At 44.1% G+C, this 22,014-nt stretch overlaps 1 protein-coding gene across 1 annotated transcript in view; it reads left to right on the forward strand.

Annotated features, from left to right (window-relative positions):
• LOC133424525 (potassium voltage-gated channel subfamily C member 2-like) overlaps positions 1-18,612 on the forward strand; it is a 181,703-nt gene extending 163,091 nt beyond the window's left edge. Inside the window, 3 exon segments of the mRNA XM_061715193.1 lie at positions 6,730-6,818; positions 6,821-6,884; positions 18,476-18,612. Coding sequence (XP_061571177.1) covers positions 6,730-6,818; positions 6,821-6,884; positions 18,476-18,612 — 290 coding nt within the window.
• Positions 18,613-22,014: the final 3,402 nt, after the last annotated feature.

A 22,014-nucleotide genomic window follows, 5' to 3' on the forward strand; every position in this document is an offset into this window, starting at 1 on the left:
TAAAGCTTGCTTGCGCACAAAACAGGTCTTGAAAGATGCGCAAGCCACCTTCTACCCAAAGGTTGGGATTTAAAGCAGCACAACGTAACTTTCAGCTTTTCTGAGTTTGGCGGCATCTTTTGGACAAAAGCGGTAGTGCTTTACCAGAAAGAACACTACGTTTCCCATGAGCACCAGCACGTACTGCCGGAAAGATCCTGTCCCGTCGCTGCATTTGTGGGGATACCTTAAACAAGGAAGCCAGGGAGCGGCATATGGAGAAAATAATGATTATTAACGGTCTGGATCCATATGAAATCTCTACTGTAGAGCCATGTGTTTCAATACATTTGTATAATAGTACAACATACAGTACATGTTTTGTATCCCTCTTACTTCTCTTTTCTTTTTTTTTTGACCGCTATATTATGCTGAAGAGACTACGAGGCGTGAGCAATATTATTTTTTTCCTCTGCAGCTACAAATAAGAGTTAATATTTTTTCCTCAACAAACTAGTTTTATCTGAAGATTGGGGGTAATTGCACCGCAGAGAGCTGGCCAGCAACTGCGTTTAGCTGGCGAAGTGGGGAATAAAACCTGTGTTTTTATCCGACCCGGTCTGTGTGAGTGTTTGTGGTTTAAGGCTGTTTATGGTCCTGCATTAAATCGACGCAGAGCCTACGGTGTAGGGTACGCGGCGACACGCACCATACGTTGCGCGTCGCCACGTACCCTACGCCGTAGGTCTGCGTCGATTTAACGCAGAACCATAATTCAGGCTTTACTGTGTGTTTGGTCGTTACAGCCGCGATCCAAAGCGAGCCGACGAGTCTTTCACTCTTTTACTCTGTTATATCAGATACTTGGCCTGCGTGGTTCTGCCTCCGAGCAGGAAACCGTTGAAAAGTTAAACCATTAGGATCTTTTCCCTGGTCTGTTATGTGGAGCTGCTGCAGCCATAACGCAGCACGGGTTACCAGCTTCTGCGGAGCTGCGCTCCACGCCCCGCCCATTTTCGTCTCGACTGCGAATCGGGAAGGAGGGGGAAGTGACGTTTATGCCGTAAAGCAGTCAAAGCCGTAAAATTTGTAGTTTTTTAGTGTGGCAGGGTTCCTACCATGCTCCTCAAAGTTACATAGTGCCAGTGAAGGCAATACAGACCCCCTCAGACCATGACAGAGGTGTCATTAAACCTGTTGGAAGTTGATGTACCATCACAATGACTCTGGAAATATGATATTAAGGTGGAAAAGTTACGTAGTGTCGCTTTAAAAAGAAAAAACTAACCGAAAAATCTGCGTATCCCTACGACAACCCTGACCCTCCCGTAGGAACATGCTTAAGATATGGGGAACTGGCGACGCAGGCGGTGAGGTGGTGAAATGAAGCCATATTCATGCCATACTCTTAATAATGTCATCACATATCAGACTTATAATATAATAGCGCTGATCGTGTCCCTCTGTGTTTGAAACTCTAGGCTCTGACTTGACTCTAGACTGTTTTGATCCTGTAGACCTCCCTGAGCTGACCTCACTCGTCAATAGAGCTAAGTCAACCACATGTATGTTAGACCCATCCCGACTCGACTATTCAAACATATTTTTTCTCTTATTGGTACGACAATACTGGATCAAATTAACCTATCCCTAAGTTTAGGATATGTACCACAGGTTTTCAAAGTCGCAGTAATTAAACCTTTACTTAAAAAACCTTCTCTTGACCCAGACACCTTAGCTAATTATAGACCAATTTCCAACCTTCCATTTTTATCTAAAATTCTGGAAAAGGCAGTTTCAAGCCAGCTATGTGACTATTTGTATAGAAATGATCTGTTTGAAGTCTTTGAGTCAGGGTTCAGAATGCATCATAGCACAGAGACAGCACTGGTTCGAGTCACGAATGACCTTCTTATGGCCTCAGATAAGGGATTAGTTTCCATACTGGTTCTACTGGACCTCAGTGCTGCTTTTGACACTATAGATCATGGCATTTTACTGCACAGGTTAGAGCATGTTGTTGGGATTAAAGGGACAGCTCTACGTTGGTTTAAATCATATCTATCTGACAGGTTCCAGTTTGTTCATGTACATGAGGTTTCTTCAGAACAGTCAAGGGTCTGTTATGGTTTTCCGCAGGGTTCAGTGCTAGGGCCAATCTTGTTCAGTTTATACATGCAGCCGTTGGGAAGTATAATCCAGAATCACGGCATACACTTTCATTGTTATGCTGATGATACGCAGCTCTCTTTGTCTATGAAGCCGGATGAAACAGAACCGTTAGTTAAACTTCAGGCATGTCTGAGGGACATCAAGGACTGGATGTCCAGAAATTTCTTGCTTCTAAATTCAGATAAAACAGAGGTTATTTTTCTTGGTCCAGAGCATCTTAGGAAGGGATTAGATGGTGTTGCGATGGCTCCCAGTGCAACTGTGAGAAACCTTGGTGTTGTTTTCAATCAGGATTTGTCGTTTAAACCATATGTCAATCAGGTTTGTAAAATAGCATTTTTCCATCTCCGTAATATTGCAAAGATTAGGAAAATCCTCTCGCAGAGTGATGCAGAAAAACTAGTTCATGCGTTTGTATCTTCTAGACTAGATTACTGTAATGTGTTGTTAGCAGGATGTCCAAGTAATGCTGAATAGGCTTCAGCTGATCCAAAATGCAGCAGCACGAGTACTGACAGGAATTAGCAGGAGAGACCACGTCTCTCCAGTGTTAGCGTCGCTCCATTGGTTACCCGTAAAATTCAGAATCCAATTAAAAATGTTATTACTTGCGTATAAAGCCCAAAACGGCTTAGCTCCGCATTATTTGCAAGACCTGATAGTGCCTTATGTTCCTGTCAGAGCTCTCCGTTCTCAGAGTGCAGGTTTACTCGTAGTTCCTAGAGTATCCAAATGTAGATTTGGAGGGCGGGCGTTCTGCTATCAGGCACCATTACTATGGAACCAACTTCCAATCTGGGTTAAGGAGGCTGACACCACCTCCACCTTTAAAACTAAACTTAAAACCTTTCTGTTTAGTAAAGCCTATAGTTAGTGTTTAGTAAACCTCTAGCTGGTGTTGGTAAATCTCTAGGTAGTGTAAACTCTAGTGTGCCAGAGTCGCTCCTGTAGTTTCTTGTGCTGGCCCCCCCTTCTCCTCCCTTTTCTCTCTTTTGTCCATGTTGCAGCATCCTTTGCCGGACACCGGAACCTGCAGCGTGGGAGTGAGAGGGGCAGGGTAACGGCCCGGGCAGGCGGGGGAGAAGTTTGTCCGTCAAGACTCCTCTCCCTGGCCCTGCCCCTTCTCAACCTTTCCCCGACCCTGCACCCCAACCTGGGACTTGATGATTGGGCCGGAGCTTCGGGAGCTGCATGCTGGCCTGCTGTCCCCACCCCTGGTCATCCCGTTGCTGCTTCCACCTGCCTGCTGTGCTGTTGCCGTCCCTGACCCACCAGTCTGGCCCTCGGCAGGAGGGTCCCCCCTTATGAGCCTGGTCCTGCTCAAGGTTTCTTCCCTCCTAAAGGGGAGTTTTTCCTTGCCACTGTTTGGCTTAAGGTTTTTCTCCCACTAGGGGAGTTTTTACCTGCCATTGTTTATGTAATAACTGCTCGGGGGTCATGTTTTGGGTATGGGTCTCTGGAAAGCGTCTAGAGACAACTTTTGTTGTATTAGACGCTATATAAAGAAAATTGAATTGAATTGAATTGAATTGAAGCTCAGTGTCAGTCAGGAATCTGGTGCTGCTGCTGCTGCAGCCGCAGTGCCAGGACACGCCGGGAACCTCCTCTTCACCCACCGCGACAACCGTAGAATGACTGAGGACAGAACAAATGAGGAGCTCCGTAGAGCGTTTAGGGGCTCTACGGAGCCCCTAAAGGGACACTGATTTTCTTTATATATGTAATGAGTTTTACGCGTGCGTGAAACCTTTACGTGCGGGCGTATGCCTAAATTATGGTTCCGCGTTAAAACAACGCAGAGCCTACGCCGCAGGGTACGCGGCGACGTGCACCTACGCCGTAAGCTCTGCGTTGGTGTGACGCGAAACCATAAATCAGCCTTGAGCAGCACCTCATCCACAACATCTCCATCTCAGTCTCCGTGAAATTTAGTGGCACAGTGGCTCGACACGTCTCATTCATCCTGACGCCCAAACAGGCTGCAGGATGCCACTGCGCATGCTCAGCAGGCTCATTCATATGCAATAATACTTTGCATTGCCCATTTATGGTATGAAGTGGGCGTGTAGAGGGCGGGGTATGAGCCGAATTCACCTGCGCAACCTTCCAGCTGGACTGTGATTTATAAAGCGAACATTGCGTGCAAGTGTGCGTGCACAGGGTTTTATAAATCCGGATTTTTTTTTGCGCCCGCCATTTTCGGCTTTTGGCTTTACGTGCACTTTTAGTATGAATCCTGCGCACTCTTTTATAAATGAGGCCCCTGTTGACTTTAAAATTGACACTGGCGCTGATTGCAGTGTTATCAGTGAAACTGTGTTTAAAACCCTCAGACCCAAAAGAGACTTACAGAAAGCAAAGAAAGTACTGAGTGGTCCAGGGGGTGTGTTGACTGTATAGGGCAGTTTATAACACAAACCCGCTATAAAAGCAGACTATACACCTTCAGGATCCATGTCATCAGAGGGGCAACAGTGAATAATCTACTCAGTACACCATTAGCGCTAGCCATGGGACTAGTACAGAGAGTAGATGAGACCACCAGCAACCAACCTGAGTTTGGCTTACTGAAAACACAGCCAGTGAAAATCGTGCTGGAGGAAACAGCCCAGCCTTATGCAGTATACACTGCACGCAGAGTCCCTATACCTCTCCTGAGTGCAGTCAAGGGGGAGTTGGAACGGATGGAAACTAATGACATCATTGAGGCTGTAACTGAACCAACAGGGTGGTGGCGAGACATGGTACCAGTTCCTAAAAAGTCTGGGAAAGCTCGTATCTGTGTGGACTTGCAGAAACTAAACAGAGCTGTAAAGACTGAGAGTTTAATTCTGCCGACACCAGAGGAGGTGATCGCACAGCTGAACTGCTCCACTGTCTTCTCAACACTAGAGGCAGCTTCAGGGTTCTGGCAGATCCTGCTGGACAGAGACAGCCAGAGACTGACCACCTTCATCACACCGTTTGGAAAATAGAGAGACATTGGAAGGGCTGCAGGAAGTTGCAGTCTATATGGACGACATCATCGTGCATGGTGTGGACATGAGAGAGCATGAGGAGCGGCTGCAGAAAGTCGGGTGGATTCTGCAGGCCTGAAGCTGAACACAGAGAAGTGGGTCAGGTGATCAACAAGGATGGTGTGCGTGCTGACCCCGGAAAAGTGTCTGCAATAAACAAGCTGGACCCACTAGAGAACGTGCAAGAGCTAAAGAGAACTCTTGGCATGATAAACTATCTGGGTAAATATATCCCACTTTTGACACCATGTAATGATTTATAATCATTGACGAGTCTTCAATCTCAGCAAAACTCTCGTTTATTTAGCCCAACTGCAGCAGGAATCCAATACACACTTGTATCCAGTTACTCTCACTCCTTGACGGCCTATCCTGGCGTCACACTTGCCGTAGTGCTGTAAAACTGTCGTAAACATAAAACACTCATGACAGTAATTATTTCATGTGCCCTACTTGATGATCAGACATAAAACTTTGAGAAATTACTTAAAATGTTGATGATGCTTCATAGAAATAATGGTGAGTGTACAAATAATGGGAAAAGCTAGAAAAGTGAGTCAGTGTTTGCGTATTTGTTTGTTTCCCATCTTCCAAACCTGAGTCAATACTATTCTGACTTTCCCCAAGATGGATCTGCTTCATTTTACATTTTGATTTTAGCCAGCAATAGAGGAGTTGGGGGCAGCGTGGACTTGGCAAATGAGATGAATCTGTTATTTAACAGATTTGACATGGTGACCCCAGTTCGCCCCCCCATGGACTCCTGTGCTGCATGCCTCCATGTAGCGCCCAGTCCACTCTCGTCACTCTCCCTTCTTACAGCCACTCATCCTCCGGTTCTTGTTGAGAATGGGTTTCCTTTGTTTCAATTCCTTGAAATAGTTTGCCTTTTTTGCAAACGATACCCTTATCGATTCCAGTGGGCGCGAATGACGTCACCACGCACGTTGTGTAGTTACGCCAAACCAAATTCTGCAGTGTCTGTACAGCTTCTACGAGCCATTCAGATTCTGCTCCCTTTCGTTACGTAACGACGGGAGCGATGCGTGAAACCACACCCACAACTAACTCCGCCAGCCGGAGCTTCCGCCATTTTCTCGTAGCGGTGTATCGCGTCATTCAGGCAGCCAATCAGCACAGAGCGTCATTATCATAGCCTTCCCGCCTACTCAGGATCCCGCATAGATAATGAGGTTAGAGAATGGGATGATAAAGACATTGGTCAGAGGCTGAATTTCTAATTTATTTAGCAAAAACAATCCAAAGCTTGTTTTTAAGACATTCAAGGCCTGTTTGAAATAGGTTTAGATGCTATAAAAGGTCCCCTTTAAAAATTGATTACCTACTTGTTTAATGTCTCTGTATATCAATGGAAAAATGTTGATGTCACCACTTTAACCACCACCAAACGTTTTTGTGGGTTTATTGTGCTCGTCCAAGAGTTCCATTATTCAGAATATTACAAGGTTACATTTGTTTGACTCAGAGACTGAAAATGAAATGTATTGCTCATAGCTTGGAGGCTGGTTGAAACATTGCACATTTTTTTTCTTTTTCACAGTTTTGTCAGCAGACTGCAGCAGCAGCAGTGACTTATCCATGTCTCCAGAGGAGAGAGTGCCCATGCGAAGTTCCCGTACCCGGGAACAGGACTGCCAAACAGGAGGGACATGATTGATTACAGCTGCCCAGGAGATGGAAGCTTGCGAAAAACAGGTAACTTCATGTGAAAAATATTTTACTTTACAATATTTAATTGTTAATAATTTAATTAACATACAATAAATAATTGAACTTTGAAAGAAGGTAATTTTATATGTTGAAATTATAATTATTAAACAAAAGTACAACATTTTTCAAAGTATATTTCTTAAATTCATGCTTTTTATTTATTAATACTGACTGATGTTTGATTCATTACAAATCACGTGCACATATGAATTAGGTTTCTTCTCATTTTTCCTAAAGGACTAAATGTTTGAATGTATATCTTTGCAATTAAAATGTTAGTAGTCATAAAAGAATGTATAAAGGGCCTTTAAAAAACAGGCATTAGTCAGAATCCTCATCAGTTGATCCATGTCCTTAGTGACAGGTACACCAGCATCCCTGGAGGGGGGAAGGCTGTTTGTTCAGCCCTAATCAGCTCAGGTAACATAAGATGCAGCACGTACAGTGCGAAGGCCCTATTGTATCTGTAGGAATTTTTCGTTTTCTTTCTTTCTTCTGATGAAATGAGGGCCTTTTTGCCCCCCTAAACATGCCCCAAAAGTCACCAAATTTTGCACGCAAGCCAGGCCATGCCATTACTTTGGCACCGTAACGGGCACCCAGGTGTGTTATACATCAAAATGTGCGTCTTCATCCTACGACGACGCGCATTACTTTTCTCTTTCAAAAGCGTTACCGTGGCGATGATAGACGCCAAAAAGCGCGCCCCCCTTCATCTGATTGGTCCATATTTGATAGTTCCCCAAAACTCACCAAATTTTGCACGCAAGACAGGCCTGGTAATAAATTTTATATTTCATGGTTTGCATTAATGGGCGTGGCCTAATGGCTCAACAGCGCCCCCTAGAAAACTTTGTGCCTCAAGCCCCACAATACGGTTTGACGTACATTCACGGAAATCGGTACACACCTGTATCATGTCACAACTTAAAGAAAAGTCTCTTGGCGCCATGGCTGAAACCGAACAGGAAGTCGGCCATTTTGAATTAATTGTTTAATTTTGGTGAAATTTATGCCATTCCTTCGGCAGTTAATGCGGCCCGAACTGTAACGTGCACCCAGGTGTGTTATACATCAAAATGTGCATCTCCATCCTGACGCACATTACTGTTCTCAGTCAAAAGCGTTACCGTGGCGACGATAGACGCCAAAAAGCGCGCCCCCCCTTCATCTGGTTGGTCCATATTTGATAGTTCCTACTTTCTGCCATAACTTTTTTTTTTTTTTTTTTTTTTTTTTTTTTTTAAAGATTTTTTTGGGCTCTAGTGGCCCTTTATTGAGATGCAGACTGGAAAGGGGTAGAGAGAGAATGGGGAAGACACGCAGCAAAGGTGCGCGGGCTGGATTCGAACCCGCGACCGCTGCAGGAGGACTGTAGCCTCAGTATATGAGCCGCCGCTTAACCCACTGCGCCACCGAGCGGCCCTTAACTTTTGAATGGTTTGACATAAAGACTCGTGGGTGGTGTCATCTGACTCGGTTTTGAGTCCTTTACCATAATAGGTTCAAATTAGCCCCGCCCCTTCTTCTGATTGATCAATATATGATAGTTCCTACTTTCTGCCATAACTTTTGAATGGTTTGATATAGTGAGTCGTAGGTGGTGTCATCCACTAAATGTCCAGGCCTGAAGAATCTACATGCAAGTCATACAAGCTTCCACTGAAGCATGCCTGAACGTGCACAAGGGTGTGAGGGCCCGTTCATCGCTGCTTGCAGCTTTAATTATTGTATCTGCAGGAATTTTTCTTTCTTTCTTTCTTCTGACGAAAGGAGGGCCTTTTTGCCCCCTTAAACGTGCCCAAAAAGTCAACAAATTTTGCACGCAAGCCAGGCCTGGCGAAAAATGTGATATTTAATGGTTTGCATTAATGGGCGTGGCAAAGTGGCTCAACAGCGCCCCCTAGAAAACTTTGTGCCTCAAGCCCCACAATACGGTTTGACGTACATGCACGAAAATCGGTACACACCTGTATCATGTCACAACTTAAAGAAAAGTCTCTTGGCGCCATGGCCGAAACCGAACAGGAAGTCGGCCATTTTAATTAATCGTGTAATTTTGGTGCAATTTATGCCATTCCTTTGGCAGTTAATACGGCCCGAACCATAACGTGCACCCAGGTGTGTTATACATCAAAATGTGCGTCTCCATCCTGTGACAACGCGCATTACTTTTCTCTTTCAAAAGCGTTACCGTGGTGACGCTAGACGCCAAAAAGCGCGGCCACCCTTCATCTGATTGGTTCAGACAGAAAAAACTTTGTGCCTCAAGCCCCACAAACGGTTTGACGTACATGAACGAAAATCGCTACACACCTGTATCATGTCGCAACTTAAAGAAAAGTCTCTTGGCGCCATGGCCGAAACCAAACAGGAAGTCGGCCATTTTGAACATTCTGAATTGGCCAGACCAGCGAGACAGTTCAGGAGGCCGTCCTCGAGGCCTAGGCTTGGGCCTTGGCGTGGACCTTGGCCTGGGCTGTGGCGTGGGACTTGGACTTGGCTGTGACGTGGGACTGGGACTTGGCTGTGGCATGGGACTTGGACTTGGCTGTGGCGTGGGGCGTGGGACTTGGCTGTGGCGTGGGACTGGGACTTAGCTGTGGCGTGGGACTGGGACTTGGACTTGGCTGTGGCGTGGGACTTGGACTTGGCTGTGGCGTGGGACTTGGCTGTGGCGTGGAACTCGGCTGTGGCATGGAACTTGGCTTGGGGGCAGACAGGATACGAGGAGCCGGCTGAGGGGGAACCCAGGTCCTCGGCGCTGGCTGAGGGGGAACCCGGGTCCTTGGCACTGGCTGCAGGGGAACCCGGGTCCTTGGCACTGGCTGTGGGGGAACCCGGGTTCTTGGCGCTGGCTGCGGGGGAACCCGGGTCCTCTACGCTGGCTGCGGGGGAACCCAGGTCCTCTGCGCTGGCTGCGGGGGAACCTGGGTCCTCTGCGCTGGCTGCGGTCCGATGCGCCCAGGACCACTGACAGAACAGGAGCAAGCTGGGGCTGGGGCTCCCCTGAGCCTGAAGGCTCCTGGGCCCACCCTGAGCCAGGCGTGTTCCCCAGAAGGGAGACTCCTCCTCCTCGAACCAGCGCATGTTTTTCTCTGCCTCCCGGCGGAGATACTCCCAGAGGGAAATGAGCTCTCCCGCTGGGTCCATTTTGGTTCGTCCGTTCTGTCACGGGTGTGGTTTTGTTGAGGACCCAAATGCAGGAGAGCGGGAGGCAGGAGTTGCAAAAAACAGGATTTATTTACCAAAAACAAGAACCAAAAACACTGCAGAGCAGGATTAACAAAAACAAGAGAGCAAAAACCAAAAACCTGACAGGACACCTGGAGGAAGGAAACAGTACGGACCAACATGGAGCAGGGAAAACAAGACTAGATATACCCTGGGGATAATGAGACACAGGTGCGGACAATCAGGGCAGATGGAACACAGGAGGAGCAGAACTGAAAACACAAACAGGGGGAAATGTCAAACCCTGACAGAAGCGCACATCGAGCACTGGAAACCTGCAAGAAAAAAAACAAAGAGACACGGGAAGAGGCAGAGACACGAGCAGCAACTATCCCAGGTCCCGGGACCCAATCACAGCTAGGCTAGGCTACCGCGACTATCTAACCCCCAAAACTGCGGAGCAAGCATGCAGGTGAACGAGCCACAATGAGTCACATTAGTTCGTACCAACCAACCTTTCCGTGACATCTTAGTTTTATTTTAAAAGACAACTTTACAGAACCGGTTTTTTGCTGCAAAATGTATTTGAATGTTTTTTCTGTCCAGACACAGTTATGGGATGTTTTAGGATCTAGCTCTAATCTCCAGTAGTCATGCATACGGTCGTCATGGTGACAGAGATGTCAGACTTGTAGCAGCTCCAGCTGAAAGCATCATGTTGGTCTGAACCGGAGCAGCTGGTCCAGTTCAGGGCAGAGATCCAGAAGATCCTCTTGGTACCTAAACCAGTCTTAGTTACCTAAATCCAGTCTTAGTCCTGGACCAGCAGATCCAGACTAAACCAGCTGATGGTCCAGTCTTAGTCCTGGACCAGCAGATCCAGACTAAACCAGCTGATGGTCCAGTCTTAGTCCTGGACCAGCAGATCCAGACTAAACCAGCTGATGGTCCAGTCTTAGTCCTGGACCAGCAGGTTGGTGTGATCTGATCATCAGCAGGTTCCTCTAACGGAGCCAAAGCTCCATCAGGATTTGCTGGTTCCATCGTTGAGCTCCTGTCTTTAGTCGTTTGTTCAGATCATGTGGTTGATTGTGAGATTGTTGCAGCTCCACTCTTGTGTAACTTATCTGGTGATGTGGGGACTGTCGTGTCCTTCACGTGGTCCTGAACCTATTGTTGACGTCACGTTTCCTCATATTCTGGACTTCACTGCATCACCAGTGAGTGTCGCCAACGGACAAAACCTCAGAAAAGTGCGTACGCCATCCTTGGTGTGTGCGTGAAAGACCGCAACTTTCTACGTTCAAATCAATTTTCGATCTTACGACCATGAGCGTAGAAGGTGGCGTACGAACGTTTTTTGTGCGCTGCGCGTTTTGATCATGAGGCCACAGGTCCCCTTCGCTTGGGTCATTTTGACACAAGCCTTAAGATCTTGCAAAGGTTAAATATTTGTCAGGACTAATCAAGGTAAAACATGTAATGTTTCATTGTTTACAGTAAAATTACATTCCTATCAAACATAGCATTTGTGGCAGTGCTACAAAGTTTGTACAGTAAAAATTTTACCATTTCAACACCCAAATGGTGTTCTAGTATGGACGATACCACCTGTTATTTTGTCTTATTTTTTGTACAATCATGTCTTAAGGTGTGCAACAGCAACACCACTGTTGGACATCCCTGCAAGAAAGGTATTGCAAAAAAAGCAGAAAATGTTGCTCTAATATCCCAATGAACTATTCTGCATTAATGCTTCCATCACGAAAGTACCGACACAGCAACATATTGTCACAGAGCCTGGTTTTTCATATTTGTTTCAGAGAACAGAGGTTCATGACTTCTAAAATGAGTATGGTAAATTCTTTCTTTGAGGACCAGTGTTTTTGCAACATTTCAATGGTTTTCTCATACATTTGGTGAGAAAGTAGCGACCCTCTGCCCACTGTTGCTCCTCAGAGACTCAGCCTTTCATTTGGAACATCTTTACAATGACTTTTTTCATGAAACAAAAATAAATAAACAAATCAATCTTTTTCTGGTAGAGATTATACAGATTATAAAGTGAATTTTTAAATAATGAGTGTCTCTTAAAATAATGAGGAAGGAAAAAAATGTTCTACTGTCAGCTAGTGAGGCATGAGAGCCACGGCAGGCAATTATTCATGCTGTTTTGACATATTTTCAGTCATATGCACTTGTAAACTGGTATAAGTGTTACTGCTCAGGTTCTAGCGTAAAATCCATCTTCGTTTAAAATCAACCTTTGAAAAAAAAAATGAAATTAAAGTAGGCTGCTATTTTTCCAGGACCTGGGGAGCAGTTGGGGGGGGGGTTAGGGGCTTTGCTCAGGAGCACACAGTAGTTCACTTCTACTGCCAACCTGGGGACTTGAACCCAAGTTCTCCACACCCAAGCCCACCTCTGTAATCTCAAGGCTACCACTCCCCACTCCTACACTACAGATACATAGAAGCTTTGTAACACCTTCCTGCTAACAGAAGGACCTTCCTTAAGAAGTAAAGTGAGCTCTGACCGTTTTTGTAGACAGCATTAGTTTTGCAGTCCGTTTTCTAGATAAACATTCATCTACACCTCCACTTCTTGTCCCATAATGGAGATAGTATTAAACTCATTCCTGGGGACTTCCGGCTGAGCTAGTGATGGAGTAGGACGTAGGTACGGAAGTACCTGCAGACCCTGCATTTTACAGTATTATTATCTGCGCCTGTTGTGCTTAAAACCTTTTTTTTTACCAACCGAAGCAAGGCTGTGTTTGATTTTCTACTTCGCTGGGAGTTTACAATGGCAAGTAAAGCCACTAAACTGGACCCCCAGGCCCCGCTCTCGTCTGATTTCCCTCCCAGCTCCAGGCGCTCCCCCTCTTCGGTGGATTCACCTGTGGACCCCACTGCCTTGAAACTTGAACTCCTCGCCGACCTGCGTAAGGACATTGCCGACATCTTCAAGTCAGAGCAGCACTCGGTGAGGACCTATCTACTATCAAGTCCGAATTGCAGGTGGTGAAAACTCAACTTTCTGCCGACAGAACGGCCACACACGCGAAGCTGGATGCGCTGGAAAGTACCATGAAAGAAATGCAACAGGCACTTTCCGGGTGCTCTTATGATATCGCCGCGCTCCAGAATGAGAACCAAAGGCTTAAAGCTGAACTGGCTAAATTGGATGATAAACAGGAAGATTTGGAATCTAGATCGCGCCGGAATAATATCAGGATTGTGGGGATCCCCGAGGAGGCGGGCAGCTTGGCTGAGTCTGTTTCTACGCTGCTCAAAGAGGCGCTCCATCACGACAAAGCTCCGCTGCTGGACAGATGCCACAGGTCCTCCCAGCCCAAACCGAGACCCGGTGAGCGGCCGCGCGTTATTATATCTCGCCTGCACTACTACACAGAATGTGTCGACATTCAGCGGCGGGCCAGAAAAGCGGCAAGATGACCTAAAAGGACATGTCTCTCTCCATCTTCCCGGACTACACATCAAAGGTAGCCCAGGCGCGAGCCGCTTTTAATGACGTCAGACGCCAGCTCCGGGGGATGGAGGGAGTGAGATATGGATTATTACGCCCGGCTCGGCTGCGCATCTCCCACAACGGGGAAGATAAGGTTTTCCTGTCACCAGGAGAAGCCCAAACCTTCATTAAAAAGCTTAACGTTGGTAAAGACTGAAATAATCCATATTTTACTGGGCTATGTCATGGACTCTTAATCTTACTCTGTTACTCTTTATAATCTGACTATCATGTCAGAGGTTATGACATCTGTTATTATGTTATAACCCTAATGGTTATAAGCTCTGCTAATTCTCGTTACAATATAAGTATTCTGATCATATGTTCATATACTAAATACAGATCCCATTTTCAGCTTTTACATGGTAACTACGAGCATATACCGTATTTTCTGGACTATAAGCCGCACCTGTATATAAGCCGCATCCGCTCTATTTTTAAAAAAACAATAAAAAAAAGATATACAAGCCGCACCTGTATATAAGCCGCATCCGCTCTATTTAAAAAAAAAGATATTTCAGCCGCAAATATTTATGTTGTTAGATTAGATATTTACTACATGTACAGAACCATTTTGAACTGTAAATGATGTACATGTTTGTACCTAAATAGATCCTTTCCTAACAGTGTCTTTTAACACGGCAGCAACTTTGCTGATTAAAACTGGACAGAACCAAGAGAAAATAACCAGTATTTATTTATCTATTTATCTGTTTGAAATCTGCTTCTACTTCTATCTGCGAAAGAAGAAGTAGCGTATTCTTCTTTGCATTTATTTTTTATATTAGTTTTGATTCTAATTCCGGTTAGAGCGCCCGAGCGGTGGAAGAAAAATCCACAGAATAGCCGCACCTTTGTATAAGCCGCATGGTTCAAAACCTATGAAAAAAGTAGCGGCTTATAGTCCAGAAAATACGGTATGTTGAAAGTGTTCTTGTACACAAGCTAACTTGGTTTGATTGATCTGTACTTATTTCAGCAACATTCATAGTTCACCTTTATAGAGGTATTAAACCTGTCTCTCCGGTTTTGAATATGCACATTTAAAGAATATTATTATTACTTTACTATGTATAATTACATACATGTTTTTTCTAATTATAATTTTTTTTTAATTGATCTTTTATTTATTTATTTATTTATTTATTTATTTATTTATTTATTTATTTATTTATTTATTTATTTATTTATTTATTTTATTTAAATTTTGTTATTTAATTTACTACTACTATTATATTGCTCTGTTTTTATGACATCTTTATGACATCAACTTTCTACCACTAGCCCTCCTTCACTACCACTACCCCTAAAAAAGAAGCCACAGATTTTAGGGCACTTGAAATCTTCCCAGGGCCCAGTCCCAATACTCCCCCTACCCCTACTTTTCAGCACCACCTCTAAATTTTGCGTGCTACGTCACTGCGTGGTTTACGTTCGGGTACGTAAGCGACTGCGTAGTTACGCACGTTTGCACATACGTCACACCATATCAGGAAGCCGAGAGCCAAAAGCTGTTTTAATTTCAGCTGTAGCGCTGTTAATATGCCACTTTATTAAGTTTTAATATTTTTTCAGGCGTAAAAGTAACCATTATTGGCGCTTTTGCATTAGTACCGCCTTAACTCAGTTCTACCCGCCACGGCCCCGTTTTGCGCTTTTGCACTAGGGGCTGAGGCGGGCAGAGCCGCTCCAAGCCGATACTATTTCTGTAACCATTTCAGCGAGGTTCTAATCAGGGCTGAGCAGGGACTAATTCTGACGTCACCACCCTCCTCGCCACTGATTGGTCGGGGGGCGGGACCGTCATCACCCTCCACGCCTCTGATTGGTCGGGGGGCGGGGCCGTCAAACGTTTGAATCAGGAAGCGGGAGTCAGGGCGAGAGCGACCCGCGGCTCGCAGCGATTTTATTATAAAGCGCAAAACGTCTGTTTGGTGATCCAACTCTGAGGTGCAGATGTTCATAAACCTGGGGGCTGACGAGAGAATTAAAAAAGGGATGTAGACGGGCTGTTTTACTCTCAGCCGCTCGCAGCTCCAGCTGATTTCTCATCAGCGCCGACATGAACAAAGCGGTTGCGCAATCGAGTACGTCACAGCAGCTTCACCCCAACCCCGCCACTTCTCACCTGGCTGTGGAAAAACAAACGAGTAGAGGCGGGTAAAGGCGTGACGAGCCGAGTCGGGCCGAGTAAGTCCTAGTGCAAAAGTGCCATAATACAACTTGGTGCAGGTTGGAGACCCGCTCTTGCACATCATCTTCTCCCTCTGCCCTTCTCCACTCCTCACTCCCTTTGAAATATAGCCAATATTCAAATAACCCAGTTGTTCTTACCACTTTACGGATCTGGCAGCAATTCTGACGTCATTTTAGGTTCTGTTCAGCATCAATATCGACTCCTATTTGTAATAATCATCTGTTCCCTCCCTCAACTTTAGACTCAACCTTCTCTGTTTGGCACAGTAAAGGTATCAAGACGTTTAAAAACTTGTATGTGGAGGGGGTGTTCTGTAGCTTCTCCCACTTAGCCTCTTCCTTTGGGTTCCCCCCATCCCACCTCTTTAGATACTTTCTACTGAGACACTGCTCTTCTACCTTGTTCCCCTCCTTTCCTTCACTCCCCCCCCCCACACAGCCATGGTCCCACCAGGCTTCTGATAGCGGTCCCACCAGGGCTAGGATGAAATGGGAACGGGAGTTGGGAATGGAATTCAATGAAGCAAGGTGGGACAAGGCAATAGATAGAATGCACTCCACCACGTCCTGCGCTCGCTTTAGCCTCATACAACTTAAAGTACTGCACAGAGCCCATTTTTCCAAATCTAGGCTTTCTGAAATCTACCCAGAGGTGGAGGATAAATGCAGCAGATGTCAGCAAACTCCTTGCGACTTGAGCCATATGTTTTATATGTGTTCCGCACTCCAAACATACTGGGGCAGTTTTTTTTCTACTTTGTCCACAGTTCTAGACTTTGTTTTGCAACCATGTATATGTTATGTTATGTTATAGCAATTTTTGGAACCCCTTCTGTTGAGTTAGCTCTCAACTTTAGACAAAAACAAATCATTGCATTTACTTCTCTATTAGCCAGACGTGTAATACTGCTGCACTGGAAGTCCACCAAGAGCCCTTCCATAGCCCAATGGCTTAGGGATGTCATGTTCTTTTTGAAAATGGAGAAAATAAAATGTACTGTGAGAGGTTCAAGGAAGAAATTCTATGAATGAACTCATCTATTCATATGGCAGCCCTTTATAAACCATACTAACGAGCTAGTGCAGCTTCCTCCTGATTGAACCCATCAAGTACTTGTTTTTTAGTATGTACCATCCTCTCATGCTGGCTGAATTGTTTTCTTGGTCCTTGAACCTACTAGCCACAAGATCCATCCCCCGCCAGTATTAGGTGCTACGAACTTAGACGAAAGCTTTGAGTGAAATACGCGCCTGTGCTCTAATAGCCGCCGGGGGTCCGAGCCCATTTGGCATAATAAACGCCGGTTCAATTAAACGCCCGGGCGACTACCGGTAATAACCTGGTAATAACACTGTATTTGCATTGTATTGTGTACAGTATCGTTCATACTGCTCTGATCAGCTCCGTGTGTCGCCGTTACACAGACAAACTGTCTTTGTAGCCTATATCAGAGCATGTGAGCGGAGTGAAGCGGCGAGGGGATTCTTTATTATTTTTAATTTTAGGGGACGCGGCGGGGACGCGGCGGGGACGCGGCGACCCGCACCATACGTGGAAATGCGCTCTTTTTTTTTGCTATTAAAACATGATTTGTAATGTCTCTGTGAAAGGATGAGTCAAATCGGGTCGCAGCTGCTTCAACTGTGATTCCTTCACGAGGAGCGACCAGGATTTCAAACACGCTTGATTTTCTTGCGAGCTCACGATTTGTGATCGGGAGCTCGTCGTGAGGTGTTGTGTTGTGTACAGTGTGTACAATTTTAGTTCCAGTGGTACTATGGTGATCTCATATGTTCTTTGTAAGTAATGGTCTGGTGCTGCTCATTGCAAAAATAAATTGTAGCCTGGTGCAAATACCCGCCTGGTTCTTATAAACGCCTGGGGTCCAAGTGGATTTAGCATATTAAACGCCCGGGCTACTAAATGGTCATCTACGGTATTTGGGTAATTTTTAGAGCTTTGCTTAATTAGCTGCTCTCACTTTTTTTTCAATGAAAGTAAAACTGAGAAGAAGAAGAAAAAGATGATACAGAATAACGTCCACATGACAGGAGCTACAACCAGCCACCACCATTATTATAGTGTGTGAATTTGAATGAAACGGATGAAGGCCACTTTGACAGACTAATTTTATTATATCCAGTTTTTACTGTTTCTATTATCAGTTTTCAGATATCACAATTTGGAACTTGTAACTTAATAGGTTAAAATGCATCAATATATCCAAGTTTACCAAGTTCTCCAAGTTGACAGCAGTGTCTGAAATCACTTATGTTTAATTATTAATGGGAAGATCCAGAATATCTTTTAGTTTCTAGTACACATGGAATGTATGTAAAGACAGAATAACTGTGGTTTACCAGCACCTACTCAGCCAATTAAGTTATTTCTCCACCCAAAGCAGCTACAAATCTAAACAGGAGTTCAGTCTGCGTTATGATCAGTGTGAGGAAATGTGCTGTGCACACACTCACCATACAGTATGTTATTGTTGCTGTGTCTCACTCCTGTCTTCTGTCTTGTCTCTGTTCAATCGGCTGGCTTGGACTTGGATCGTTGCCTGCCTGCCTGCCTGCCTGCCTGCCTGCCTGCCTGCCTGCCTGTGTGTTCATGTCCTGTTCCTGCACAACCACCATCTCCACCTCCACCACCTTTTGTCGCCCTTCTTCTGAAGGGTATGAGAAATCTCGGAGCTTAAACAACATTGCAGGCATGACTGGTAATGCCCTGAGGTTGTCTCCCGTGACCTCACCGTACGGATCACCCTGTCCGCTTCGCCGCTCTCGCTCTCCTATTCCCTCCATCCTGTGAGATGCCCAACCCTCAGCCACTTTGGCTCAAAACACTTCACATCCTAGCCCCTAAAAGATGGCTATCCCTTGGCCTCATGTCTAAACTCTGCTCTTGATATTGTGATTGGTGGATAAGTGCTTAATTGTTGTAGCTGAGCAAGTTTTCATTTCACCAGTTTCCTTAAAAATACAGGTGTTTAGCTATCGTTCTAAAGAAACTCTCTTTTGCTGTGTCTTCCCTTTAGTTTGATGTTGTATTTTGAATCTTGCAATTAATTAACTGACTGGTAGCTTCAGAGATGTGGCAGCCATAACATTTGATACATATTAATGATCAGGGATGTAACCTGTTGCTATATATAGACAACTTCAAAAAAGATGTGCTTCCAAAAGAAAAAGAAAGAAAGAGACCCCTTTTTTTTTCAAAATCTATGACTGTGACTCTGTTCTTGATTGGCTATTATTTTGAGGTTAATGACAGGATGGGTGGATGCAAGGATGGCACATTAATCTTCCAGAATTCAGCTTCAGTTCATCAGGCATTCTGTCTCTCTCCACCAGCTGTGAGGCATTATCATGCGCATGTTTCATCGTGCCATCATCTTCAGAAAATAATATGATGAAGGGAGGAGGGAGGTCGGCAGTGGGAAAAACTTGAGGATTAATATACAGATAGAAGTATTATTGATTCAATTAATTTACATCTGTTTTAGATGGGGAGACTACGTGTATCTTGTTGCAGTTTGCTTTACCGAAGAGACTAAACACGGAGAATGCCCGTTGGATGTTAATTTCCCTCTGCGTTTGGGGTGTGGTCAGTTAATTACATTTTTGATGAGCTCCCTCTGTCCCTTTTTTATGTTTACATATTGCCTTCGTTAAAGTTACACCAAGACTGTTATGTGTCTGGTTGGTTACTCACAGATAACTGCAAAGAGGTTGTCTTTACTGGTTTCACACAAGCAGAGTGCACTGTTCATTCATAATGGCTTGGGGGAAGGCACCACCGTGGCAGAAAGGTAACCATCGGAATGGGCTGTGTGAAGGTCAGGTTGCCGTATGAAACAGGCCTTAGTCATTTATTATGGTTTGTGTTTTGTGTGCATGTACTTACGGTGAATGGAGCCTTTTTATCAATAACAACATAGAGAGGCTTGTATGTGGTCTGAAAGACGAGCACAGTCGCTAACTCATTCTCAAGGCACCATTTAGCATTTTGTTCAGTGGTTTTTTACTACCTTAATATTGATATAGAAATATAGTCTTTATGAACAACTTGAATGTAATCAAGAAAAAGAATTTAGCATTATATGTCCAGTTTAGTTATGTAAAACTGTACTCAAAAATGTTTTATTTACTTAAAAAAAATCATTTTTAAAATGCACTTCATATTATCAGCTATCACCAAGGGCTATTAATTGCTCTCAGATCAGCAAACCTGATGTATTAGGTCTGAATTCTATTAAAATAGCTTTGAAATCTTATATTAGCGTACAGTTTATATATATATATATATATATATATATATATATATATATATACCACACAACAGGCATAATTTACCTGTGCAAATCAACAGGTGTGGCTAGACACAACCACACAGCAATGTGCCTCACCCATCCCTAGAATAGGTTTAAATCAGTTGCTTAGCAACTGGGTTACAGCTAGATGTATCTTACATACAGCTCGGCAAAAAGTCAAACAATTAAAAAGTGCAGCGCTTAAAGGCATTTTTCTATGTGCTTACTATGGATTCACTCTTGCACCTCCATTCTGACTTGAACTAAGTGACAAGTGTCCAGCAGAGCTTTTATAACCCCGTATGTAGGCTCATACAGCGCCACATATTTCTACTCTTTTCTTGTTATGTATTTATTACAGTCTGCATGACAAAGTCTTTTGAAAAGATGCAAACAGATGATGAATTCCCTGTTTGAATGGCAGTGGGATAAGCCTGTCATCAGTTATGAGGACCTAATGTGGCTGACGACCCTATTTGGAGCCATTAACACCACTCCGAATGTACAATATGGACAAGGTCTCACAGAAGTATTGACTGGCAACCACCGAGCTCAAGAATCAGCAAGCTGTGAAAGAACTCAAAGGTCAAAATTAATCTTGGGATGACTTTAAGCCTTTCATTATTGTTTTTAATGTTCCTGTTTTGGAACTTTGGGGAAAAACAAGAAGAATATCACTGAGCACATGCTTAAAAGGGACTATACATGGTACACATTGCTCCTGTAAATATAGCAACACAGCACATCAGAGCCAGGTGGTTCCATCCACATGTGTCTTTTACTGGCCAGTCAATTAACATGGTGGTTGGTTGTTAAGTTGTGTCCTGGCACTCAAAATCAATCACTTTTCTTGCTGTGGTATCCCTCCTTGCAATACTTTTATTGAGATGTATTTAGTTGAGGCACTTTGTGTTTGAAAGAAATGTGTGTATTCATATATGAAATCTGCTTAAAGTATAAACAGTATAGAGAGGCAAATGTACTACGTTGAATAAATGTGACATCATGGTCATCTCTGCTTTTGTTTTCCTTGTAATTTTAGTAGATCAGTTGCTCTGATGTGTGTCAATGTGTGTATGCGTGCATCCTAAAACTGCAAGTTGAGATCTGCAATTTGAAAGTGAGTGGACCTGAAGCTTTGAAGAGTGGACTCTTCCATCTAGACAAACCTGATTGAGACAGGGCTTCCCTGTGATGCACCTTGTAAAAGTGTAAAATGTTCACATGGATTTAAAGTGTGTATAAATCCCATGGATGATATCCTGTGTTATTGCTCCAGATATCTGTCTCTTTTAAAATCAAATGATTATTTTTGGACCAGCCCCGAGAACCCCTGATGGATATGAAAAAACAGAAAAAAAAATATCCTTCCATGTGTTTCCCCTAGTATATGTGGAGCAAAAGTGTAGCAAAAAATTACCAAGTTATTAAGTGGGACATTTATGATGACAACATCTGCACAGTAGCAATCCTAATTACCCATACAATGAAATTGAGCTTGCAATATGCACCTAAAACAAAAAGCACTGACCTACGTACACTGTGGTTTTAGCAACCCATTAACAACTTAACATTACAACTTAAACACTAAACACTGACAAGTGGTTCAGTTTATGTGGTAGCAACCTGCACAGTTAAAGGCTAGTTATTATTGCATCACCCTGTACCCACAATCCTTCTTGAGTAGTACACATGCTGCTTTAATCTTTGATTTGTCAAAGGTACTACCATTAATTGTGTACTTTGGGGATGAATGTTGGAACTTGAAAAGTAAAAAAGGGGTTTATTTTTTGGTATACAGAACATGTATTTTTATGTCCTACTGTTGAGTAGATTGCTTTGTCGTAATCAGACACTGTGCTTCACCATTGTGTTCCTAAACTGTGAAGCTTTTGATTAAA

Source organism: Cololabis saira, chromosome 23, assembly GCF_033807715.1.
Source record: "Cololabis saira isolate AMF1-May2022 chromosome 23, fColSai1.1, whole genome shotgun sequence".
Lineage (NCBI taxonomy): Eukaryota > Metazoa > Chordata > Actinopteri > Beloniformes > Belonidae > Cololabis > Cololabis saira.